Source organism: Ziziphus jujuba, chromosome 6, assembly GCF_031755915.1.
Source record: "Ziziphus jujuba cultivar Dongzao chromosome 6, ASM3175591v1".
In the NCBI taxonomy this organism is placed as follows: domain Eukaryota; kingdom Viridiplantae; phylum Streptophyta; class Magnoliopsida; order Rosales; family Rhamnaceae; genus Ziziphus; species Ziziphus jujuba.
This window is the reverse complement of record NC_083384.1, coordinates 18,520,567-18,545,755: the sequence shown is the minus strand read 5'-3', so window position 1 is coordinate 18,545,755 and position 25,189 is coordinate 18,520,567. Positions and strand designations below refer to the sequence as shown.

General features: G+C 31.1%; 2 protein-coding genes and 1 long non-coding RNA gene across 6 annotated transcripts in view; 1 reads left to right on the top strand and 2 right to left on the bottom strand.

Annotated features, from left to right (window-relative positions):
• The window catches only part of LOC132804271 (uncharacterized), a 25,579-nt gene extending 2,890 nt beyond the window's left edge, over positions 1 to 22,689 (top strand). The window contains exon 2 of the long non-coding RNA XR_009639398.1: positions 21,073 to 22,689. This is a non-coding gene — a long non-coding RNA (uncharacterized LOC132804271). The remainder of the gene's footprint in view (positions 1 to 21,072) is intronic.
• Positions 8,608 to 11,185, bottom strand: LOC107430327 (uncharacterized). Of its 4 annotated transcripts, XM_060818060.1 has the most exons (4): positions 11,167 to 11,185; positions 10,893 to 10,997; positions 9,422 to 10,691; positions 8,608 to 9,195 (listed from the first exon to the last, which is right to left on the bottom strand). In XM_060818060.1, the coding sequence occupies exons 3-4, from the start codon at positions 10,649 to 10,651 to the stop codon at positions 8,863 to 8,865; spliced, it is 1,563 nt and encodes a 520-aa protein (XP_060674043.1). In that variant the 5' UTR covers positions 10,652 to 10,691; positions 10,893 to 10,997; positions 11,167 to 11,185; the 3' UTR covers positions 8,608 to 8,862. The 4 variants fall into 4 exon arrangements, with proteins under 4 accessions (XP_060674043.1, XP_060674041.1, XP_060674042.1 ...); XM_060818058.1 differs by lacking the exon at positions 11,167 to 11,185 and having other exon boundaries at positions 9,422 to 10,726; positions 10,893 to 11,151; XM_060818059.1 differs by lacking the exon at positions 11,167 to 11,185 and having other exon boundaries at positions 10,893 to 11,151.
• On the bottom strand, positions 22,466 to 25,189 carry LOC107430320 (uncharacterized). The gene is made up of 2 exons (XM_016041158.4): positions 24,300 to 25,189; positions 22,466 to 23,071 (listed from the first exon to the last, which is right to left on the bottom strand). Exons 1-2 carry the CDS (start codon positions 24,952 to 24,954, stop codon positions 22,863 to 22,865), a joined length of 864 nt encoding a protein of 287 aa, XP_015896644.1. The 5' UTR covers positions 24,955 to 25,189; the 3' UTR covers positions 22,466 to 22,862.

Sequence of the window (25,189 nt, the reverse complement as noted above, 5' to 3'; positions counted from 1 at the left end):
AACAATTTGAATTTGTAATCGGTTTTCTTGTTTTGTATTTCCCCCTTTTATTGTAATAGTTATTTGACATGCTTAACAAACTTTAACAACCATTAACAAACATTTAAACTAAAAATATTATACACAATTAAGCATAAAAATCCAAAAAGTAAAAATCAAAAATCAAAGTGTAAATGTTTGGTCATTAATAATATAACATTCTCAATCTCGTTTGAATTATCTTTTTACACGGGATTCACGTAAATGGATCCTATCGAAACAATAGAAAACCTAACAAAAAAAAATTACTCTTTTGTATTAAGGATCATCCTTTAATTTGATTTGCTTATTAATTGTAGAAACATGACTTGACTTTTAAAAAAGAAATTTTTTTCACAATTCTAAATAAACTTTATACAGTATTGTTTTTTATTCACTACTATTTAAATATACAAAAAATATAAAATAACTTTACACAATATTTTTAACATTTAAAATATTCATAATTTATAGAGCATTAATTAAGTTAAAAAAACACATTTTCTTTTCCCCATGAATTGTTTACAAATCAAATATCACTCCACGAAAACTTTCACAATGTTTTTAGACGAAAATGATAGTAATAAAAATTCCACAAATTTTTTTTTTCGGTTAGAACACTTTTAGGAAATGGAATAATGTATTCGTTTAAATGTTCAGTTTTAAAATTATAAACGTATTTAAAGATGTTCAATGATATATTTCTAAATACATTTTAGATGTTCAGTCATATATGTTTAAACATATTTAAGATGTTCATATTGGAAGATATTCAGTTACATACTTCTAAATGCATTTAAAATGTTCAGTCATATAATTTTAACCACATCTGAAATATTCATACTGAAAAACATTCAATCGCATAATTTTAAATATATTTAAGTTGTTTAATCACATATTTTTGAACACATTTGAAATATTTAATCTTATACTTCTGAAAATAAATATGTTTAAACAGTAAATATCTTTAATAGTAATTTTAAATGTGGATAAAAATATAAATTTACAATAAAACTGTACAAAGTTCGTTTGATAGTACACCTATAACTTTTTTTTTTTTTTTTTAAATTACATAGGACACAAAATCCGTAAAGCAATCAACATAATTGGAGTTGAGCTAGTTGAGGAAATTTGTATGTATGACTTGCTTTGTATTGTTTTGACTTTCCTCTTGACTAAACAGTAGAATGAGAGTGCATAAATAATTTATTATAGTATCTTTCAATTATTAAACATGCTGTTGATCTATGGCGTGGGAATAAAGAGAGAAAGAGAATATAAAGGAATCATAGCATAACCAATCGGATAATAACTTAGTACAAAATTACTAATTGTCATAATTTTCAAAAGATTGTCCTAGATATCTTTAACATCCTAGAAGTCCGCTAGACAGGCACCACTTAAATTAGGTACCACGACACCAATTTACACTCTTAGGCAGGATCAAAATTGTTTTCAACCTCAATATGAATATAAACTATATTAATAATATTACAGATATGAACTTGATAATCAAATTTTTGAATATCAATTGCTGTGACAATGCTTTATTCGCTATATATTTATCTATATATAGCATTGAAGAGAAAATTATGTGGTGAAGATGATTGATCCGAGTACCTCTTTGAAGTTTAAAAAATAAATTTTTGAGAAATAAAGACGTTTGACTGACTCTTTGGCTGGAACGGAATCGTTTTTTTATCTTGTTAGTTTCCTCAGGAAGTTTAACTGACTATATTTTTGGGCATTTATAATTTCTCTACAGTCCACATTAATGACTTTAATGTTACTTATGTTGCATAAAATTCACACATTATACTAGTACTACCATAATTTACATATTTGTTTAAATCTCAACTCCACTAAAACATCAAAATATTTTTGTTCATAAAACTATTATTTACCATGATTCAGATAAAAAATAAAATAAAATGAATAACGCCCGTAAAGTGACCATTACACAATGTTATATTGATTCATTGCAATGATAATTTATTCTTCATGAGGAATTTCAAGAATTAATCATTTCGTCAAATCATATGGTCTCGATTTTACTTATTCTAACAAGGAAGTTTTTGACAGAACTAGCTATGGTCTTCACTGCAAAAGAGCAGAAGTATGTACTAAACCGCTTGGAAGAGATCAGCATTGCAGAGGCCATTAAAGGCATTGGAGAACAAGATTTTTGAAAATATTTTTAGCACCAAGTTGCCTGCTGCTGTAGTGTTCATGATAGAAGAGGCCATGAAAGGCGTTGGAGAACAAGATTTTTGCATTTCAGCGTTAGAAAATGTTCCTTTAGAAGCAGCAAAGATTGAGGAAGCAGACAAGATCAAGTCACTCGCACGGTGTGGGTATGAGATGTTGCCAAGTGACAATGTGGCGATGATCAAGTGCTTTTGGCATAGCAGAGAACTCTTTGTCAAACCTAAGACTGAGAGTAAACCTGAGAGCATCCATTACAATGAGTTGATCACCTACTGGATAATGGAGGGATGTTTTGACCCCATTGACAGTATTGAAAAGGCTTATAAAAAGGGCCATCGTATTTTGATGGAACTTCAAAGACGCCGCATTCTAAAATTACAAGAAGATGAGTTCGTAAGCATGGAAAGATTGGCAATGGATGTTCCTGCTCATCGTGTTTTGATGGAACTTCAAAGACTCCTCATTCTGAAATTACGAGAAGATGAGTTTGTAAGCACGGAAAGATTGGCAATGGATGTTCTTGATCGTCGACGGAATGGAGTTAGTGGGGCAGCTTGTTTAGGATTGAATCAATTAACTGGGTCAGAAAAAGGATGTTTAGAATTGGATCTTGGGAGAATTACATTAGCGGATGGTATGATAAAGTCAATCTGCAATCGAAATAAATGGGAAAAGTTCACCACGCTAGTGATGGATGGAAGTCGACTCCACAGGGAAGTTCCTAAGGATTTTTTTAAGCTCATGCAAGAACTTAAAATTCTTGTCCTGCTAAAACCCAGATTGGAATCACTGGACTTATTGGAATCACTCGTACTCCGCATCCTTGTTCTCAGAGATTGTGAAATGTTGGAGAACATTGATCATATTAAAAAACTTGAATCCTTGGAGGTTCTAGAGATATCCGGTACCAGTTCCTTGAAGGGAATTCCAGATGAATTTTTTGTGAAATTGACGAAACTTCAAAGCCTAAATCTTTCAGCACTCCCCATCAAATCTTTAGGTACTTCCTTTTCTAAACTGACAGAACTGCGTTTGCTCATCCTTAGGCACTGCACTTACTTGGAAAAATTGCCAAGCTTGACAAAATTCCATAAACTAGAGGTCCTTGATCTTTTTGGTGCTAGTTCTTTTAAAGAATTTGGAGATGGAGAGTTAAACTCCCTTCTGAATTTCAAAATGCTTGACGTTTCCCATACCCAGATTGAAAAAGTACCAGTTCTGAACAATTTTCGAGCACTCACCCAGCTTTCATTAAGAAATTGTAAATCCTTAAATAACCTGCGCAAGCTTAAAGATTCGTCTGGTCTCCAAATTCTTGATCTTTCTGGTGCTACTTCTTTAATAGAAGTCCGCAATGAATCATTAAATGAGAAAAAAGCCCTCAGAATCCTTGACCTCTCGAGAACCAAAATTAGTAGCTTACCTTCCAATCTTAGCAGCCTTTCAAGTCTTGAGGTGCTTGATCTTTCCCACATGTCCTGTTTTGACAAAACCGAAAAAAGAAAACATGGAGAACAGGAAATTGAGAATGAAATTGATAAAATTGACTTTGATGAGTTGAAATGCCTTCGTCATCTAAACTTGTCAAATACCAATGTCAAGAAACTTCCATCTCTTGCTGGCCTCAGTAACCTTCGTGAGCTCTTACTAATGAATTGTCAGTCATTAGAAAAGCTCCCCAAAATGGAAGGACTAAAAAGACTTGAGATTCTTGATCTTTCAGGTTCTTGTTTACTGGGTGGTTCAACACCAGATATGGCCTTTGGAAGTTTTGGTTGTCTTCGTCGCCTCAATTTGTCAAAAACAAAGGTACAAAAACTTCTCTCTCTTTCGGATAGTCTTTGCGAGCTCTTGCTAAAGGATTGTGAGTTATTGAAAGAACTTCCTAATATGGAAACACTAAAAAGACTTGAGAAGCTCGATCTTTCGGGTGCTAGTTCACTGGAAATGATACCAGAAAGATCATTTAGCCAAATGAGCAATCTTCGTCAGCTTTTACTACCAAATTGTGAGAAGCTTTGCAAGTTGCCAGCCTTGGGCCCCTCAGAGAAGCTGGAGGTCATTGATCTCTCGGGTTGCAGTGCTTTAAAAGAAATTGAAGATGATCAATCCTTTGAGCACATTGCAAGCCTTAAGCAACTCAAACTCTCCGAATGTAAGATTAAACACCTGCCTTCCGTTTCTAATCTTAAGAAACTGAATGAACTTGTACTTGGAAATTGCAGCAACTTGGAAAAACTTCCGTCTTTGGAGTCTCTATCAAATTTGCAGCAGCTCGATCTATCTGGGGCGAAGTTCTTGAAGGGAAGTGAAGTTATGTCATTAGAGAAAATGACTAAACTCCGCCAACTTTCGCTGGGAAATTGTTCAGGTCTAGACCAGCTGCCACGTCTGGAAAAACTTGTTCACTTGGATAGACTTGATATTCAGGGAATTACAGTCAAAGAATTCCCCTATTGGATCTCAAAGTTGATTCATCTGAAAAGCCTTCATTTGCCAGACTTGAAGCAAATCCAAGAACTTGACTGGGGCAAGATAAAGCGCCTACCAAATGTGCTAAACTGGGATGAATGTGGCATCTTCATGAATCCTAATATCCATTCGAGCAGCGGCTCCCCTTTTCTGTCCGTAAGTGGTACAGAAATTTTCCGTTTCATAAACAAGATTTGGGACAAATGCTTCAAAGATAAAGATAAGTTTCACATTTCAGTCTGCTCTTCTACTTTTAGTGGGAAAGATGAATATATCTTTTGTCTAAGAGATGAGTTTCAAGATTTCCACTTCAAGACCCTTTCTTGTCCTGAAAGGAATGGTGGGTCTATGGAGATTCGTGGATTTGATAAGGAATTTCCATCTGGTGTTGAGGAAATCCTTAAGCAGTCCATATATATCTTTCTGACTGAAAACCAGTTCATAAAAAACTTATCAGATATAGGCCAAAGCAATATAGCTTCAATGAAGGGTTTATGGCTAGAGAGTTGTGGCAACATGGAAAGACTATTTTGTGAAAAGGCAGACATCAGATTGAATCAAAGTCTGGAAATTCTATGGGTCTCTCACCTTGTTAACCTGGATAGCTTGTACAAAGGGAAAGTCCAAGATGAGAGCTTCAAGAACTTGAAGCACTTGTATATAAACTGTTGTCCAAAACTTGAAAACGTTTTCACTCCACAACAGCTGCCAGAAAACCTTGAGATCCTGGAAATCAAGTTCTGTGATAGATTGAAGACTCTGTTTCAACGTATTTCGGAGGAGTGTGTATTGGAGAAGCTTCGGGAATTGAATCTGGTAGGACTCCCGGAGTTGAGCAACATCGGAATCAGATTTCCATCACTGCAAAACATTAAGGTCAGAAATTGTCCCATCTTAGAGAAGCTGGTAGATTTGGACAACGAAAATGACTTGCAGCAAAGAATACGAGAATGTTTTGGACTAGTGGAAAGCGCACGTGTTGAAGTTTATGGATCTCCCCACAAGGATAACCTTGGCATATGTTTGATGGGCCAACAAACAGAGCCTCAGAATAATCTGAATTCAACACCGAGTTAGCCCGTTCAAAGAAAATGAAAAGCCATTACAGATGCCGAGCTTGCCAAGTCGAAGAGGTTAGGAGATTTCTTACCCCCCTTTTTGCACCGCAGGTGTTTGTTTGTTTGTTTGCCGAGGTGAGGGGATTGCTTTGCTTTATGTTTGAACAGGAAAAAGAGGGTCCTTTGCTCCCTTATCTCAAGCTAGTTATGTTTATCACTGAAGGATGTTTATGCGTTTTTGGAAATTGTATTGCGAGTAGGAAAACTGAAATTCAGAATTGTGTTTATGGATATATGTGGTTTTTTTTTTTTTTTTTTTTTTTTTTTTTAACATTTTCTTTTGAACATTTTCTTGCTTAAATATATAGCCTATTAATTGAGATGATCTATTAATTATATGTGTAAATAACTTATTGATTAAGCCGATTTCACTTAACTTTGGTTTTGAGTGAAATGCTTTCCATTTTCAAATAATAATTTTGTTGAAATATTCTTCAGATATTCCATTTCTAAGAAATTTTATTTATTTATATATTTTTTTGTAAACTACATGCCTTTTTACGCTCTTTTTGTTTCAAGCTGCAAGTCAAAAACTTAGCAGAAACACTTTAGATCCATGAGTAACAATGATCGTTGACTCTTAAAAGTAATAACTTCATATATAACAAAAATGCATGTGCAAAAATTGTCCATCTTGTACAATTAACTCGATGGACAAAATGGAATTTGAAGAGTCCCATTTGATCTAGTTGTTAAGACTGCACAACTATGTTTTCATGTGACATGCTACAAGCGATATTTCTCTTCCAATTTAATTTATTGTTTGGGTTACACTATAAATCCTGCATATGAAGATTCATGCTAGGGACTTATTTTATTGGAGAATGTATTTTGAGAAAAGTGTCCTTTTCCTTATCTGAATTTGATTAGAAGTTTCTTATTTACTGATAAAAGTCTCTTGCATTTGTATATGGTATGACTTTTTGCTGCAAATAGGTAAGTGGTACGTCTTTTTTCTGCCACCCTTTCTTGACTTAAAAAAATAAAAATAAAAAAGAAAAGAAAAAAACTGATGAACTGCCTTCTGCCTTATATATATATATATATATATATGGATTCTCCACTGTTGATGGCTTGGTGGAGATAAACAAATGCTTTGTAGAGATGATACAATGTGGCAAATGTACCTTCAGTGGGGTTGTTCTATGTTCAGCAGCAACACTCAAAATGCAATGCGAACCCAATTATTCAAGTCTACAGAAAGCTAGCCATTTTAAGTGGTCACAACTAGATTCTAAATAATCAACACAAACCAAGGATGAGAAGCCGCTCTCCTACCTCAATCCACGGTATCAGTTTCATCTGCTGCCAGCACTAGTTCATCTCACCCACATGTGGAAGCTGACGATCTTTCCTCTTGTTAGCTCAGTTTATGGATGAACAACAAGAAACTGACAACAACGTATGCTCTGTGCCTCATAATTGATCATTATTGTCAGAAATCTATTATGACTTCAAGGTTGTTGAAGTACTGTCAAAACTAGAGGAGTCGTTTGATATTAGACACTCGCCGTACACACATCCAACAACCATAGATGTCTCTATTTTAATTGCAGCTGTTGTTTCAGTTATTTCTCCATGTTTCCATATTCTAGTGGTAGTTGCTATTCTTAGTAATGAGGGGATAGCCATTAAATATCTAGTAGGTTGTGTCAGTTGTGTCAGTTATTAGGATGAATGAAAGGATTTCCAATCTCTCTTGTTCTCTGCTCTCTCTCTCTCTCTCTCTCTGTCTGTCTGTGTCTTTCTTTCTGAATTAACCAGGTACATATCATTGTTAGAAGAGACTGGAAATTAGGATCATCACCAGGGAGCAAGTGATGCAGCTGGAGTTAAGCTTTGACAATATTTAGATGTTGAGGGCCTTGGCCTGTAAATACTGATGATTGTGATATGATTATCTATGGATGGCAAAGATTTCTTGTAACACTGCTTGTTCAATTAATTTGGTTTAAAGAGAAGAAAAATCTGCATCACATTGTCCACCTCATAATACTTAACTGAATGACTCAGAATGGTTTTTGTAGATGATATATTTATATGAGTTCATTATTTCTGCAATGAAAATTGTCCTTAGTGGCTTACTTAGTATGATGCTAAACTCCACGGGAGAACTGTTTTTCTTTGTCGGATTTAAACTCCATATCATTATTCGAGGAAACAACATAGATGCTGAACATGATTTCCATGAATGGTAGTGTTTGGCACCAGGTTTAATGAATTTTTATTCAGATTCAGATTGCAACTCTGTTTTCTAGCGTTATGAGAAAATTACTATATTTAGCTTGTAGCTTTGAAATTTGTCTCTCTTCTTAAATATTAATATCTGGCTTTTTAGCATAGCATTCCATGTAGATTTGACGATAAATTCTTTATCTTTCATGTAGAATTTTATTAATCTAATATAAAAGATTTCTCAAAACTCATTCTAAAATGTGGAAATGCCCAAATGGCTTGATTCAAATACTAATCATTAAAGAAAAAGTGGAGATGCCATATAGCTTAGATATATCATCCATATAGTTTAATATCTTTTTTTTTTTTTGGGGATTAAATCGCATAATGCTAGTTTTATACAACATTGAAACTCGAAATAATTATTCCATTGTATTAAAAAACAGTTTTGAATGAGAAAAATGCAGATCCTAAAACGGAATCAATAAAGTAAAGAATTTCACATTCTCTATCCCTCTTAACCTCTCTGCCATATCCACAAACGCAAACAACTGCTATTCAACCACTCAATAGCTGAAACAAGGAAAAAAATAAAAAATAAAAAAATGCCAACAACTGCAGAAAAAACCAACATGTTTCGAATAAACAAAACCCACATGAGTTTGTATTCAAGTATAGTTTCATCACGAGACAGCAAAGACCATTTTGTTTTTATATGTATTCAAGGATACATGAGGCATTTAAAAAAGCTTCCATCCCAGCAGTTGCAGGCCAAAGATTTTATTCAACCACTCATTAGCTGAAACAAGACAATGAAAGTAACCACAATGCAAGCTAGAAGTATTTGCAGATGTTTGAACTGTTTCATAAATCAACCAGTCCCTCTCCAGTTTGGGATCCAAATCCAACTTGAGATAATGCTTTTAATAGTTAAAAGTGCAGCCTCCATTCTTGTGGTTTCCCTTTCACATATAGAATGCTCACTCGAGATTACCTTCTTCAGATTTAAAATTGCAGATGCAACATGTTCTGCTGGTTCGCCCTTCAGCTTCCACTTGAGTGCCTCCAATTTAGTTGTTAGCATTTCTATCTCTTCCTCGAGCTCTGGCGTCTCCTCTGGCTGGACTGCAGAGGCAAGCTCGTGTTCACGGGCAAGGTCCTCAACAATTTTCCTCTTTGAGACTTGTTTTGAAGGAGGTATAACCTAGAAATTACATTTGCATTTTTCAGAACAACTCTTTTTGAATCATTTTCACTAAAAATAAAAAAATAAAATTGAAACACTGAATTTCTGGGCTTATTAAATGTGATTGAGTAAAGAAAAATATGTTGCTCCTAAGCAAAAAGTCTTGCAAAGTATGTGTGGATAGCAGGTCTAATACAATGGCATATAATTCTATACAAAAATGGCTTGATGAATATGGACTTACCCCAGGAAAAACGCATTCAATTTCGGAAATGAAGTCACAATCGATGCAACAATACACGTTAAGATCCGTGTTTCTTTCTTTCTCGCAGGCATGGCAATAAAACACCTCTGTGTCTTTTCCAGTAGTAATATATTTGGTAAGCTTAAGAGGGTCCTTGTGACATCCATGTTTAAGAGAACTCGGCAACAGAACGCATTGGACATGGACATTGAAATCGCAATCAACGCAACGGTAGAAATTCTTGCTGCAGTTGGTTCCACACGCGTCACACCAAAAGTCATGAGTTGTCTTCTCAAAGAGAGTAAGAGGGTGGTCATGATACTCATATTTCATGCTTGGCATAAACGAAGCACATTGAACATCCAGATCAAATTTACATTCGGAGCAATGATATGTAAACCCACCTATGTCTCTGTAACACCCATTACACCAAAAATCTCCCAAAGATTCATAGGGTGATTCAACAAGGAGAGTGAGGGAATGGTTTGGGTGGGAAGGATGCTCAAGAGTTTGCGATAAGAAAGCACACTTGTCATGGATGGTATACACACATTTTGGGCAACGATACATTGAACTATAATCTGCAATCGCCAGTTTGCAAGCTGGACACTTTTGCTTGCACTTGTAAGCGCTCTCATGATTCAATCTGTGGCGATGAGAGAAAATTTCAAACTCACCCTGAGACAAAAAGCGACCCGAGAAATAAGAAAGGCGGACTTCCTCAGTTATGACCTCAATTCGACTGAAGGCGCAATGAACATCAAGGTATATATTACATTGAACACAGCACAAGGTGAATCCAGGTTTAGTCTTTTTGCAATGGTGGCAGTTAAAGGTGTCTTCTATGGGGTGTTTGTAGAGGAGGGTCAAAGAATGTGTTGGATGAGATGGATGGCTTATCTTGTTTGGTAAATCAGCACATGATTTGTGGAGTTGAAACCCACAATCCGAGCAGTTATAAGCTTGCTTGGATATGCGTTCGAAGCAGCCCTTGCAGTGCTTGGTTTCGCCGACCTTCATATCTCTAAGGGTCAAGGGATGGTGGTGGCTGAGATGATGAATCTGGTGTGGATATCCAACACAGGATTTGCACATAAAGTAGTTGCATTTCTGGCAACTATAAATCGGACCCAAGATATTCTCTTGGCATTTTGAGCAATTTTGTTCAACGAAATTTTCCTTATCAATAAGGACCAAGGGATGCTCATGGCTCAGATGCTTGATCTGCATTTTTCACTCTGTTCTGTACAAGATGGACTTGTGCTAATTGCTTTGATTCAGATAATTATAGTCTTATCAGTCAATCTAACGTATTCAGAAAAGAAACAGTAAGATTAATAAAAAAGCTAGTAAAACACAAATAATCCCAATGAATTTGTAAAATATTGAATCTAAGGCTGAAGGGAAAGGACGTGGAGATCAGTATATTTTAGATGAGAGCAGGGAGACCATGAAAGAACCATATACTTACAGTGAAAGAAAGAAACCCAATAGCGAGCATAGCAAGAAAATTCTTAGCCTTCATATATCTTAATCGTCAAAATGGACAAGGTTGAGGGAAACAACGAGCTTCGGACTGTTCATATATCAGAAGTGAGAGAGAAAAGCAAAAAACTTTTAACAGTAGATTCAGAGGGGAAAGAGGTTATGTACAATATGTATGTATGTATAAAAGGTGAAATGAAAAGATCAAAAAGGAAAAGGAGAATGGTAAATCATTCAGTACTGGAGAGTAAGAAGCTTACTGGCTAGTTCGGATGACAACGAAACAAAAGTGGAAGAGTAGGAATGACTTTACCTTCTATAATTTGAATTTCATGATCGTATAATGCTGCAATTTGGCTTCATCTACACTAGGAATTTTTAAGCAGTTTTTATTTTTATTTTTATTTTTTTGTTTTTGCTGATTTAATAACATTTCATATTTTTTTATAACAAAATTGTAAAAATTCGTTTGTTTTTACAAATAATCTAAGATGATTTTCCTGATATATTTTTTTTTTACGATAAAAAAATTGATTATTATTATTTTTTTAAATTTATAAACAAAAATTTAAAAAGAAAAGGGAAAACACAAACATTTATTTATTTTAAAAATTCAGTAATCCATTTTTTTTTTAATTTCCTTGGCCAAAATGAAATTAAAATTCAAAACTAAATACTGTTTGACGTAAAATTACCATTTTCGAATTTTCATTTGTATAATTTATATTATAATATTATAAATCAAAAATTAAAATACTTTCGCTTTAAAAAAAAAAAAATTGGAAAATGTAATAGAATTCATTCCTACATTTGAGTCTTCGACCAGCCCATGTAGTCCATGGAGGTTACAAAACTTATGGGACACTTTTATCTGTGTAATGCAAATGTATTTGTGACTTTTGATCGGAGGGATCTACATAATTTACTTTTTTATTTTCTTCTTTCTTTTGGGTAAATGAATCTACATAATTTACCATATATAAAATTATTAATTGTTGGGGACATCACCTAAATAGTAAATGATACATGTTCTATAATATATTTTACGTAAAATGTATAATAATAAATTACATATTTCATAATATATTGCAGAATATATATCGCCTATTGTTCAGTAAATGACTTTTCAACAATTGCGGACTTTTATCATATAATACTAAACATATATAATTTAAAGAAGAAAATACTAAACATATATAATTTAAAGAAGAAAGTATTTTAAAAGGGGTAAATTTATTTACATTACAGTTATGTGGCACAACTTGTCCTAGCATTGTTTTTATCCCCCCCCCCCAAAAAAATAAAATAAAATAAAATAAAATTTGCGTTTCCGCCATCCTGCTAAAGCCCATCTTCCATTTAAAATCAGAAGAAAAACTTGTATCAAGCAGTGGTAGCAGATCAGCCGTAGAGAAATTTTTCTTTACACAATTTGTACCAAGTGAAATTTATGTTGGTACACACTGCCAATGAAAAAAATATCATATATAGCATCAAATCCTAATCATTTAAAAAAAATCTGTATCAATTTCTTCATGTTACAAACACTGTTTACCTTTATTAGCCATTTTTTATTTTATTTATTTATTTTATTCTTCTTTTATTTGTATTTTACTTCATGCCTTTTTGTTTTCACTATGCGAAAATAACGATTTAGCGATATCAAGTTTGCGACGTAATAAAAAAATACATGATAAAACGTCGTTTAATAAAACAACAAGCAACGCACTTTCCACGGCGTCGCTAAATACAAGAAAATTGAGATCTGGCAATATAAAATTAGCGACGCTACGAAACGAAATGAATTAAAGGTTGTTAAAAAGAAAAATAAGCGACATTGATTTTCGGCGTCACTAAATATATGACTCAACAGCTTCTGCTTTAGTTGTTTTATTCATTGTTTTTATTTTATTTTATTAGTTATTTGATTGTGTTTTAATGATAGTTTATTTGAAATTACAAGTTGCAATTTTAATAAATTACTTTTTTCCTTTTATATTGAAGGAACAGGCGACTCATCAATAGCATAAAGAGTCGCCACATATTTCAGGTGATGCATTTATTGAAAAAAGAGTCGCAATATCAAAAAAAGAGTCGCAATATCCTTACTTTACATTGCCAATCTCATAAACATTTTTTGTTAACGGTGCAATTAATCAAAACAACGTCGCCTGTTACTTCATTTCCTTTTGTCCTTTAATTATTTTATATATTTAATTTATCTACAAATAAATACTGAAAATATTTTTTAAAATGTGAAGGAATATTATTTTTCTTAAATAATTTGCAAGTCTTTAAATTGTATTTTTATGTTTTCAAAAAAAGGGAACAAATTAAAAAAAAGAGAAGGGAACAGGCGATGCAACTTCCCTTGATTGCATCGTCTTATGATTATTTTTATTGTTGTTCTTTAATTATTTTGTTTCTCAAGTACAATTTATTTTCTGATTAAATTTATAAGTCATTAAATTGTATTTTTGTTTTTTTTTAAAAAAAAAGGGAACAAATTGAAAAAAAAAATGGAACAGGCAACGTAATTCCCTTGATTGCATCGCCTGTTGCCTTTTATGATTATTTTTATTGTTGTTCTAATTATTTTGTTTCTCAGGTACAATTTATTTTCTATTTAAATTTGCAAGTCTTTAAATTGTATTTTTATTTTTATTTTAAAAATGAACAAATTAAAAAAAAATGGAACAGACGACACAATTACCTTTGATTGCATCACTAGTTGCCTTTTGTAATTATTTTTATTGTTGCTCTCTAATTTTTTTGTTTCTTAAATACAATTTATTTTTTGTGTAAATTTGCAAATATTTAAATTGTATTTTTGTTTTTTTTTAAAAAAAGAAACAAATTAAAAAAAAAATTGGAACAGGCGACACAATTCCCCTTGATTGCGTCTCCTGTTTCCTTTTATGATTATTTTTATTGTTGTTATCTAATTATTTTGTTTCTCAAGTACAGTTTATTTTTTGTTTAAATTTGTAAGTTTTTAAAATTTATTTTTTTTAAAAAAAGGGGAACAAATTAAAAAAAAAAAATTGGAACAGGCGATGCAATTCCCCTGATTGCGTTGCATGTTACCTGATATGATTATTTTTATTATTTTTCTCTAATTATTTTGTTTCCCAAGTGAGTTTATTTTCTATTTAAATTTATAATTTTTAAATTGTATTTTTGTTTTTTTAAAAAAAGGAACAAATTAAAAAAAAAATTGAAACAAGCGATGCAATTCTCCTTGATTGCGTCTCCTATTTCCTAATATAATAATTTTATTATTTTAAAATTAATAATTTAATAAATAGTTAATACATATTTAAGAGATAGGAAATAAAAATGTGATAAATTTAATTATTTTAAAAATTTTAATAGATAGAGACATGAGGAAAAATTATTAAGTAATTCCTTTAATTTATTTGTATTTTTATGATAAGTTACTTGTTATAGTGCTATGACATAATGTATAAATTAATAATATATCAATTATTTTTGTTTATAAAAATAATTTTATAAATAAAATTATTTTTAAGAGATTTTTTTCAATAATTGTGTCATTAAAGACTTGAAAAATTATTTAAAAAGCTTTTTATGTTAAAAAGGTAATAAAAAATTATTTAAAAAAACTTTTTTATGTTTAAAAACTAATAAGAGACTTTTTTTTTAACAATGTATCTCCTTTTATCGAATTTAGCGACTCATTTTTAAAACCGCATCTCCTATTCCTACATTTAGCGACTAATCTGGAAATTGTTACCTCAGAAAAGCGTCGTCTATTCCAGCCTTTAACGAAATTTTTTTTTCCAATTTGAAAGTTACCTTTTAGTTTGTCAAATTAGGATTATTTGATAGATAAATTCATAGAAAATAATTGATAGATAATAAAATTCAAATAAATATTGGCATAACAATCTAATATTTCAAATAAATAAAATTTTAACTCATATAATAATTTTATTCTTTTAAAATTAATAATTTAATAAATAGTTAATACATATTTAATAGATAGGAAATAAAAATGTAATAAATTTAATTATTTTGAAAATTTTAATAGAGAGTTATTAAAATATGAATCAAATATAATAAAATATTAATTATTTTTGTTTAATTTTTTTATTTTTGAAGTATAGATTATTTTCTTATTAAAATTTCAAGTATTTTAAATAGTATTTTTGTTATTTAAAAAAGAGAACAGGCGACGCAATGTTTTATGAATGCGTTGCCTGTTCCATTTTTTATTTTTATTTTTTATTCTTTAACTATTTTTTTATACCTTTATTCTTTAACTATTTTCAATGTTTATTTGTAGATGAAAAATAAAAAAATAACCAAAGGAAAAAAAAATGAAATTGAGAGAAAATGTGTCACTTTTAATTGTAGATGCATCGCCTGTTGCTACTTTTAAAAGCAAATAAACTATACTTCAAAAGCAAATTAATAACTATTTAAAAAGAAAAAAAAAATAAAAAGTATCTGGTGACTCTTTTTGCTTTTTATACATCGACTGTTCCATCAAATTAAGGAACAAAAAATAAAACTTAGAACCGGATTTTAAAGTAAATAAACTTTATTTGGAATATAAAATAATTAAACTACCACTTTGGTAATTTTGTTTCACATATATAAGAAATATTTTCAGTATTTATGTTTAGATGAAGAATAAAAAACTAATTAAAAAACATAAAAAATAATAATATTGATGGAACAAGCGACGCTTTAAGATGTAAATGCATCGCTTGTTCTCTTAATTTTGAAAAGAAAAAAAGAATCTTTAAAAGGGTTTTATAATTTTACGAGCCTGTTCTAAAAATTTTTGGCGCGTTTTAAAATTTTTATACGCCCCTTTGAATCCATTTTCTTTTCTAAAACTATATCAAATACACTACCTAATAGATGTTATATTTGAAAGCAATCTAAGAGAGACTTGAGGAGTGGAATATTTAGGGTTTCATTTTTCATTTGCCTACGTCGCTATCAAGAAGCTGGGTTTCTCTGTTTAGCCCTCGTGGTTAGCTGGGTTTCATGTTTCTTCGTCTCTATCGTTTATGTGAGTTTCTTTTTTCTTTGTGGTTGGCGATGACATGTGATGGGTTGGGTTTTTTTTTTTTTTTTTTTCCTTCATTTTAACCGCAGGTTAGGTTCGCTGGATTTTCTTAATCTTGCTTTTGTAGATATTTTGTTTGTGATATAGCTTGACATTGTTTTGTTAAATTCAACAAATATTTTATGTTGAAGGTCTTCGAGATGGTCTGTTGTTTCAACTCCGCCACAACATCGTACTTTTGTTGAAGAAGAATTGGTTGAAGAAGATGTTCTTGACGATACTACAATGGCTCACAATCCATTTGTCATATAGTTGCCAAGTATCTATGAAAATGATAATAAGGATGAATGTGAGAGTGACTATGTTTGTAATATGCCTCACCAAATCTTAAGAACAATGGTAATATTTTTTAAATTTTCATTTACTAAATTACTTTTTAATAATTAATATTAATTTATTATTTTGCATAAGTTTTAATAATTTTTTTTAATTTTTTCATATGCAGTATGAGGGTATAATATCCTCAACAAAAGGATGTTAACTTCCATCTCAATGACTATGCATTCATGGAAGTTTAATTAATATTGCTTTTACTTTTGCATATACAATAGTTTACCGAATTGTAAAAATATTTCATGAGATAATATTTAATTTATTTGATAATTATTTTGTTATAAAAAATATTTATTTTAAATTTTTGTATTCTAATTATTTTGGATGAATCTAGTTTTAATTTTTTTTGTATTTTATATTTTAAGTTTTTTGTTTTTATAATATTTTAATCAATTTTAAAAAAATTATAACAAGCAAATTTAAAAAAAAAAAAAAAGGGCAACGCATTAGAAGAAGAAACACGTCACCTAAAATATACTTTTAGTGACACATTGTATAAAACGGTCGCCATTTCTGACCTTTATCGATGCATTTATCAAGCTTCTCCTTTAATTGTTAAAATGCTGTGGTTTTTAGTAATGCTTTTATTTAATTTTTAGCAATGCTTTTATTTTGCGTCGCTAAGGTTAAACATCAAATTTTTAGCATCGCATGTCTCTTGATATTTAGTGATGTATTTTTGTATGTATCACCTTTTCATTAATATTAAGTGACACTATTAATGCGTCACCTTTTGTCTTATGATTTTAGCGATATGATGTTAGGCGACGTTTTATGTTTGCGTCTCTTTTTATTTTTTTTAACGCATTAATTACGTCGCCCATCATTGTGATTCTTGTAATGTTTGCTCAGAAAATTAGAAATTCTTTGTTCTCATATCTTCATACTATTCCTTCCATATTCAATCTTCTCTCATCCATACCAATCACTAGATAGAGGTCTCTCTAACATCTAGATCATCCTAGGCGAAGTACTAATTTCCACTACTTAGGGTTTTCAATTTCTGCCCCTTTTCATTAATATTCCAATTTTTTTGGGTCAACATATAGAAATCCTATAGTACGAAAACGTTTTCAAGTTCTACATTCTTAGAAGCAAAATTCTTTGACAAATAAATTTATGAAAAATATAAATTTATTGGTTATAGAGAGAACAAGAAATTTGAATATGTAAGAGGAGACGAAAAAAATTGAACCAAATTTCTTATGCTTCTTCATTTATGGGTAAGGAAGACTACATTGGTTCAACAATGGATTTCTAGATATTGACAAAAGGAATGAATTAGCAAGCAAAAAGTGGCAGAGAAGTTGATGTTAGCATGCAAAAGGAATTAAAGACTCTGCCAAAGATGATCTAGGTGTTGGAGAGACCTCCATCTTGCAGTTAGTGTGGATGAGAGGATTTAAAATGGTGGGTGAATAGAAATCTCAGGTTTTTAGGGCAAAGGATGAGCTGAAGTGGATCGAAGTGGAAGAGGAGCAAAAAGAAATAATAATAATAATAATAATAATAATAAAGGATAATAGAAGTTAAAGGTGTTTGCAAGATGAAAGAAGCTGATGTGGATTTTTTAAAATAATTAGGATTTTATGCTATACATGCTTTTTTTTCATTGATCATGTGCACTAATATAGATTCCAATTTGGTACAACAGATTATGTACAGAAAAATTTCTCATAAGCCTTGCCATTCCAAATGATTAGGTGGCCACGTATTAAAAATATACCATGTCATAACTATGTTATCATCTTAATTAATTGTTTTTTATTTTTTTCCAAATACATATAAGCTTTTAGAGGAGGTGCTATTTCTCTTTCATTTTTTTTTTTTTTTTTAACAACCATGGACTACGACTTCTCCTTTTCTTTATGAACACTAGAATAAACATAGAAATAAAACATAATACTTAATGCAAAAAAGTAAAACCATCCTCTATGTAAAAAAATTTCAGTTTTGTGCAGTGCACCTTTGTAGCATGCTTCTTCTTCTTTTTGATGTGGTTTGGCTTTTCCATTTGCATGGTTTAGAATGTTGGAAATAAACCAAATAGTAAAACTGAATTACAATCACAAATATCAAACACCAAATAAGAATAACAAAATAATAAACAATTATTCAGAATTTACGATGGCCTACTTAGTTGGATCGAGGCATGCAAATGCGCTCTTCTTAAAAAAGATATGCCCTCTTCTGTACTGGGTTGTCTAACATTCCTCTCCCAAGATACCATGATCATTTAGAAATCTTGTATGCAGCTAAGAATTCCCACAAACTCATTAGAACTCCTATAATGCTAAATATATATATATATATATATATATATATATATATATATATATATATTAAAATATATTTGATAGTAGTAAAATAATTTTTTGTAAAGGAAATATGAAGAATTTGAGAGAAGGGTATTTTGAGAGAAGAAGAAAGGATAGTAAATTTTCTATTGCTGTGTGTTTTCAAATGGGAAAAAAGATCTTATTTATAGAGCTTGGAGTAAGAGATTGTTATGGATTCTATGATTCTTAGGAATAAACTTACTAATATTTTGTAATTTAATAACAAAAAAATTAACATTAGAAACAGTTTTTTAACATCAATAGATACGTAAATTAATATATACGTTACTAGTAAACAAACTAGGAAACTGACTTTTACTAAATAACTATATATATATGTTAAAAAGTACTATCTTGTAGGAACTAATATACTAACAAAATCCAATTCAACTTAAAAATTGAACTACAGCGTTAAAAACAACTTAGACTTAGTCTTTCAGTAAAATGTTTGTTCATATAATATATAAAATAATATTAATAGTTTTTAAATAAATTATAACAATCCCCCGCATGATTTAAAAATTATGAAAATATAACTTTATAAAATAAATATATTATTGAGCATTTTTTTATTATGCAATGGGTATAGGTATCTTCTGGGTTTAAACCAACACTTTGTATTTATAAGTTTTCTTCCTAAAGAACTATAGTGAACTAAGATTTGAACTAGGCTCTTTGAATAAGATTTTCACTTACATTACACACAGTATAGATAATTCTTCTTGAGTTCTATTGTGGTTTGCACTTTAACAGTCATGTGCACATATCTTGTATCATCAGTATTTTTAGGGAGTAGCCTAATTTCCCATGGTAGTGATCATACCAAGATACTCAGTTAGGTGAAACCTCCAGGGGAAGTTTGTGATCAACTCCCTGCAATGTACATGCCTCGGTTTCATTCAGAGTTATACTCTTCCTATACCATCACAAATTTTAAGCATTATTACCGTAAGAATGGGACCAAAAAACTCTCTTAAATTATAAAATAGTGCTTCATAGTTACACTTTTATTTCATTCTTGCCCATTGAACATTCTTCATGGATCTCCAATCACAAGGATTTGGTATCCACTGTGGTGACTATATTTATAGGCTTCAGTCCCATTCCCCTTGATGATTCAATGCCTTGCCTACTCGCTAAGCCTTTTGTAACTGGGTCTATAATATTTTCAAATCTAACAAAATCAAGAGAAATAATATCATGTGCTAGTAATCGTTTAAAAGTTTTATATCTGATTCTTATATGTCACCTCTTCTCATTATTATTTTCACTCTTTACCTTTGTAATAGTTACTTGGCTATCATAATGCAAAGGTATAGTAGGAATTGGATAAGACAAAATTGGTATGTTTGCTAGAAGACTTCTCAACCATTCAACTTCATTACTGGCAAGATCTAGAGCAATGAACTCAGCTTCCATAGTTGACCTAGAAATTATAGTTTGCTTTGTTGACTTTCATGCTATTGCACCGCCACCAAAACTAAAAACATAACCATTGGTGGCTTTAGTTTCATATGAATCTGAAATCCAGTTAGCATTACAAAAACCTTCCAAGACTGTAGGAAAACTATAATTAATTGTAACTTTAAGATATTTGAAGATCCTTTCTATAGCAATCCAATGATTACTACTGGGACTACTAGTACACCTGCCTAATCTATTAACAACATAAGAAATATCAGATCTGATGCAGTTAGATAAATACATAAAGGAACAAATAATTTGAGAATATAAAATATGCGATAATGCATCACCTTTATTTTTATGTTAACTTTGAATTAGGATTAAAAGGTGTAAACATAGGCTTTACATAAAAAAAGTTAAACATTTTTAATAAATTTTCAACATAATGTCCTTGTATCAAAGTAATACCTACATCACACTTTATTAATTTCATACCTAAAATAACATTAACAATGCTAAGATCCTTCGTATCAAAATTCTTAGTCAAAAACAATTTTGTATCATTAATGACATTCAAATTTGTGCCGAAAATAAGAATATCATCTACATATAAACAAAAAATTACACATGCATTTTCTAACAATTTAATATAAACACATTTATCAGCATCACTAATAACAAAAACATTAGAAAGAATTATACTATCAAACTTTTCATACCATTCAGCCTCACATAAGTTTTTCTCCCAAATCAGATTCAACATTTCAGCCATGATCACCAACTCACTCTTTCCAACACCATCAATGATGTCTTCCCTGTATGGCCCACGACAAACCCTATTTGAGCCTAGCTTACTCTTGCAGTCGATGGTCATGCCAATGCTTCCTCTAGAAAAACTATGCTCAACATATAAAAAGTTGACAACTTTTCTGGTACAAATTGATCCTGTTGCTGATGAATATTAGTGTGATGCTTGCAAGGAGCAGAGTGATGAGGATCATCATGGGAGCACTCAAAGATGGAGTCCTGAGCCACTGGGGTTGTCAACTGGACCAATTACTAGAGTTCATGCAAAGAAGTTTAAAAATGCATTAAACGGTCTTATCCCGGACATACTTATCAATCAAGAATGTAAGAGTTTTTCTAAGGAAAAATCAAAACTGGCAACAATATTGAGCATTGAAAGCTATAGATATGAAGGCATGAAGGAAGACAATATTAGGGGCAATTTGGTAATTTTTCACTAGTACGATGACATGGCATCTTTGGACACGTGGCATGACATGTGGTATTTAAGTGGTTGTCTAACATGGCATGAAAAGAAAGAAATCAACTTGTTTCTTTTTTAGGCTAATTATGTATCTTACTTGATCATTAAGTTATTTGTTCTCCAAGTTTTACAATTTTAGTCATATTTTAATTTAGTTGGATGATCAAGATTGGAGGTGAAGTAGGAGAGAGTCCACGTAAATAGTCTAAATGCGTAAATTTTATTGAAACTTACCTTCAAAATGGAAGTTTCTAAATAAACCCAAAAAAGACCCCAAAAAAATAAAAAATGAGTGCATCCATTTTCTTTATAAATATAGACACAGACGTGCAGATTTTTATTAGATAGACGTGACAGTACTATGTTAAAAATCTATCGATTAACCTTTTAGATGTAATTTTAGAAGGTAGATTCCATCTAATTAAACAAACTCTAAGTAAATTTAATATTTGTGCTCATAGACTTAAATATACTATTATTAGGTAACATACCATTATTAGGTTTCATTATATTTGTTTTGGCGAGTACACCATTATCTTTACCTGACAAAAAAATTTGTTGTGTATGTATATCCATATATACATATGTTTTATTTACATGTAATTATCTGCCAGTGGAAACGTATTAATATGTCAAGTAATAATGGTTTTTACATCTCTAATTTAGCTTTCATTATTATTTTTATTTCTTTTATTTTTTAAGGAACATTAGCCGAGTGTCATCAGAAAAGATAATTAATAGGAAAACAGTTCTCTGTACATGATATATTATATATTTTTGTTTGATATAGAGTGCTTATATAATATATAAATATATAGTAGAAGAAAAGTTCTCTATATATAATATATTTTTGTTTGATTTAGAGTGCTTTCATGTGTGTGTGTATATACAAATAATGATAATTCACAGCTATTACATGTACATATCTAAAAGATGTGGATGATTGTCTTCACACTCTCATTATGTAAAATTAATCTATATATATATATATATAATAATAATCACAAGCGGCATTAATTAGAAACACTCCTTAAAATCTATCACATATATGTTGTAGGTTGGCTTGATAGGTCCACAGCATAGCTTAGAGCTCCAATAAAAGTCGAGAGAAAGTAAAAAAAGAGGAGTTTATGTTTGTGAGAAAATGGGAGATTTTACATCGATTAATGATTCACCCTACACCATTATCATTTTAATGGAGAAAACCATGGTTATTCATCATAATCAACCCCATAAATTCTGATATAGTTTTGTCACATCTTTGAACCGTAAATCTGATTTGTCTTAAGGAAGATAATTTTGTAAACGACAATGAAAGCACAGAAAAATAGGAGGAACTTCTTCACCCTGTATGCTGTTTGTCTCATATGTTCTGCTTTAATGCTCTGCTACAGTTGTTGTTCAATGGCATTTTAGCCACTTAACAAAGGAGGACCATTCATCGCTTCTGGTGCATATTATCCATGTTATCTTCGATCTTCTTCTGTATTTATTTGCTATTGTCTTTTATAAATTTAATGATGGTTTGTGGGGCTGCTCGGTATCAACATCAGCATTAAAAATTTCAACTTTGAGGGCTGTATAGTCTCCCAGTATTTTCCCATGCCCAACTTGGTACCTCTCTTCCTTCTGGCTATCTGTCTTTTCCGACCAATAAATTTTTCGACTTATCAATGCTGCTGCTGCAAAAATTCCAATGATCCATAGGACTCGTACTGCACCAAAATCAAACCCAAAAAAAAAAAAAAAAAAAAAAAAAAAAAGGAGCAGAGATCATTTTCATAGTAAAAGATTAACAAATAACATTTAATATTTTTGTAGCATTTCTGAATAGATGCTTAATTAGTCAATGTCTTGGTAAATTTACTTTACTGGGCGGACTTCCACGAAAAACGACAAAGTTTGGCGGATGATATACAAAAAATGGGTGGTTGTGCGTGCACATGAAAATGCATTAGCTAGCTTTCACTTCATTATTTCCAAGTAAAAGTTTAAGATACTTTCTTTAAAACTTCCTTCAAGCTCTATTTGTTACTTAAAATGAAAATTGTTTTAGTTTGGAAGGCCCCGGAAATGGAAGTCTATTGCGACAACAGAGACTTTAAATTATAACGTGTTGAAGAGTGGGAATATTATTCTTTATTCTTTGTTGCTTTTCCAATTTCTATGAATATTCATATTATAATTTAGTTTCTTGTAGAGAAAAGTCACATATAATTTTTGCACATAGTTTATATATATATATATATATATATAAACACAAGTAACGTGTTTGAACAAATCTAGGATTTTAAATTTTTAATAAACTGTCACCATAGAAGTGATTACATAATGTTTTTTTATTTTTTTATTTTTATAATAATGATTGTCAACTTATAATTTAAGATAAAAAAATTAAAGGTATATATGAACAATTGCGCTTATATGTTAATTAATTAATTTGTTTATATGTATTGAATAGTTACTCTTTTATTTTATTAACTTATTTGACGGGACATGATGGTCCAAATGCGCCTTTTCCCAGAAAACTAATAAACAAACGAAAATAAACCTTTGAAGTTCATCATAAAACATGAGAAACCGAGACACTACTGTTTTACATTCATGAAACTTTATTAATTAAGCAGTACTATTTATAAATTAATAAATTTAAGTTCTTAGGCTTAACCCTATATATATATATATATATATATATATATATTTATTTATTTATTCATTTCAGAGAACCAAAAAAAAAAAAAGAAAAAGAAAAAAATTTTACTCTGTTCTACTCCCCTTAATATTCTGCTGAAAGTATACAAATCAACAAGACACGAAACGAATCTGGCCAGATCAAAGTACAAAACTAATGATGCTAAATGATTTCCCTAAACAAAGTATAAATGAACATAAAGTACCAAAAAGATCTAGAAAATTAAAGAAAGAATGAACTTTAATACATACCTTCTTCAATAAGTCCTCCATTTTTTGACTGTAAAGCACACCGAATTCCTTTTCCTTCGCAATCTTCGCGACCAAGAGAACCCCAAGTTAATCTCAGACCAAAACTATTATCAGAAAGAGAAGAACTATAACCAAAAGGAATAGCTATGGTTTTGATTGGTTGGCAAGAAAATGGAACATCCAAAGAAGGTTCTACAGTATAAACATGGTGTCCAACACCACTTAAGCAAGGAATCTCGGTGAAAGAATTAGAAGAAAGCCTAGCTGAACAATTGAGATAGGTATAGTCTTTCAAAGTGTAGTAGTAATGGAAGGGTGTGAGCGAGAGATTGAGATTGAGAAAAACTCCATGGACACAGCTTCTTGGATCAAGAAGATCAAGCTTTCTGGTTTTGTAGGAGATGGATTTCACTACCAAGTTACCATAAGATGGGAAATTAATAATGGTGGAGTTGTTTTCACAATCGAGCACGAACCCTGGTTCGCCATATGAGTTTTGGTGCTCTTGGGATGATTTTAGTTGGAATGGAAATTGGATACTTGGACCACCAGGGTTGCAGTATGTTTTTTTGCAATTTTCATGGAGAGCTTCAAGACGGAGAAAGGTTAATGTTAAGGAGAAAATGATGAAGAATATGTTATTGAAGGTTTCCATCACTTTCTGTCTAGCCAAACACACTAGAGATCTTACTCAGCGCAAAATGGAATTTTTTTTGGATTGGACTGTGTTAGTTTTTATCCCTGAAATGTGTTTGTTATATAGTAACCCAAAAGGACCGCTGTAAGACCCAGGAAGCAGATACGTTTCAGCCGCCTTCAAAGACTCAAAGTGATTGAATTCTTTTTTTCACTTTATCTTATTGCTGGAGATCATATCTGTTCTGACATAA

What these genes read in the sequence shown, in the direction of transcription:
- LOC107430327 (XM_060818060.1), bottom strand. Translation starts at nt 10,651, where the DNA reads ATGCAGATCAAGCATCTGAGCCATGAGCATCCCTTGGTCCTTATTGAT. An exon ending in TTGAATGCGTTTTTCCTGGG is followed by an intron (nt 9,196 to 9,421) that starts GTAAGTCCATAT and finishes TGTAATTTCTAG; the next exon opens with GTTATACCTCCTTCAAAACA.
- LOC107430320 (XM_016041158.4), bottom strand. Translation starts at nt 24,954, where the DNA reads ATGGAAACCTTCAATAACATATTCTTCATCATTTTCTCCTTAACATTA. An exon ending in TGGAGGACTTATTGAAGAAG is followed by an intron (nt 23,072 to 24,299) that starts GTATGTATTAAA and finishes ATTTTGGTGCAG; the next exon opens with TACGAGTCCTATGGATCATT.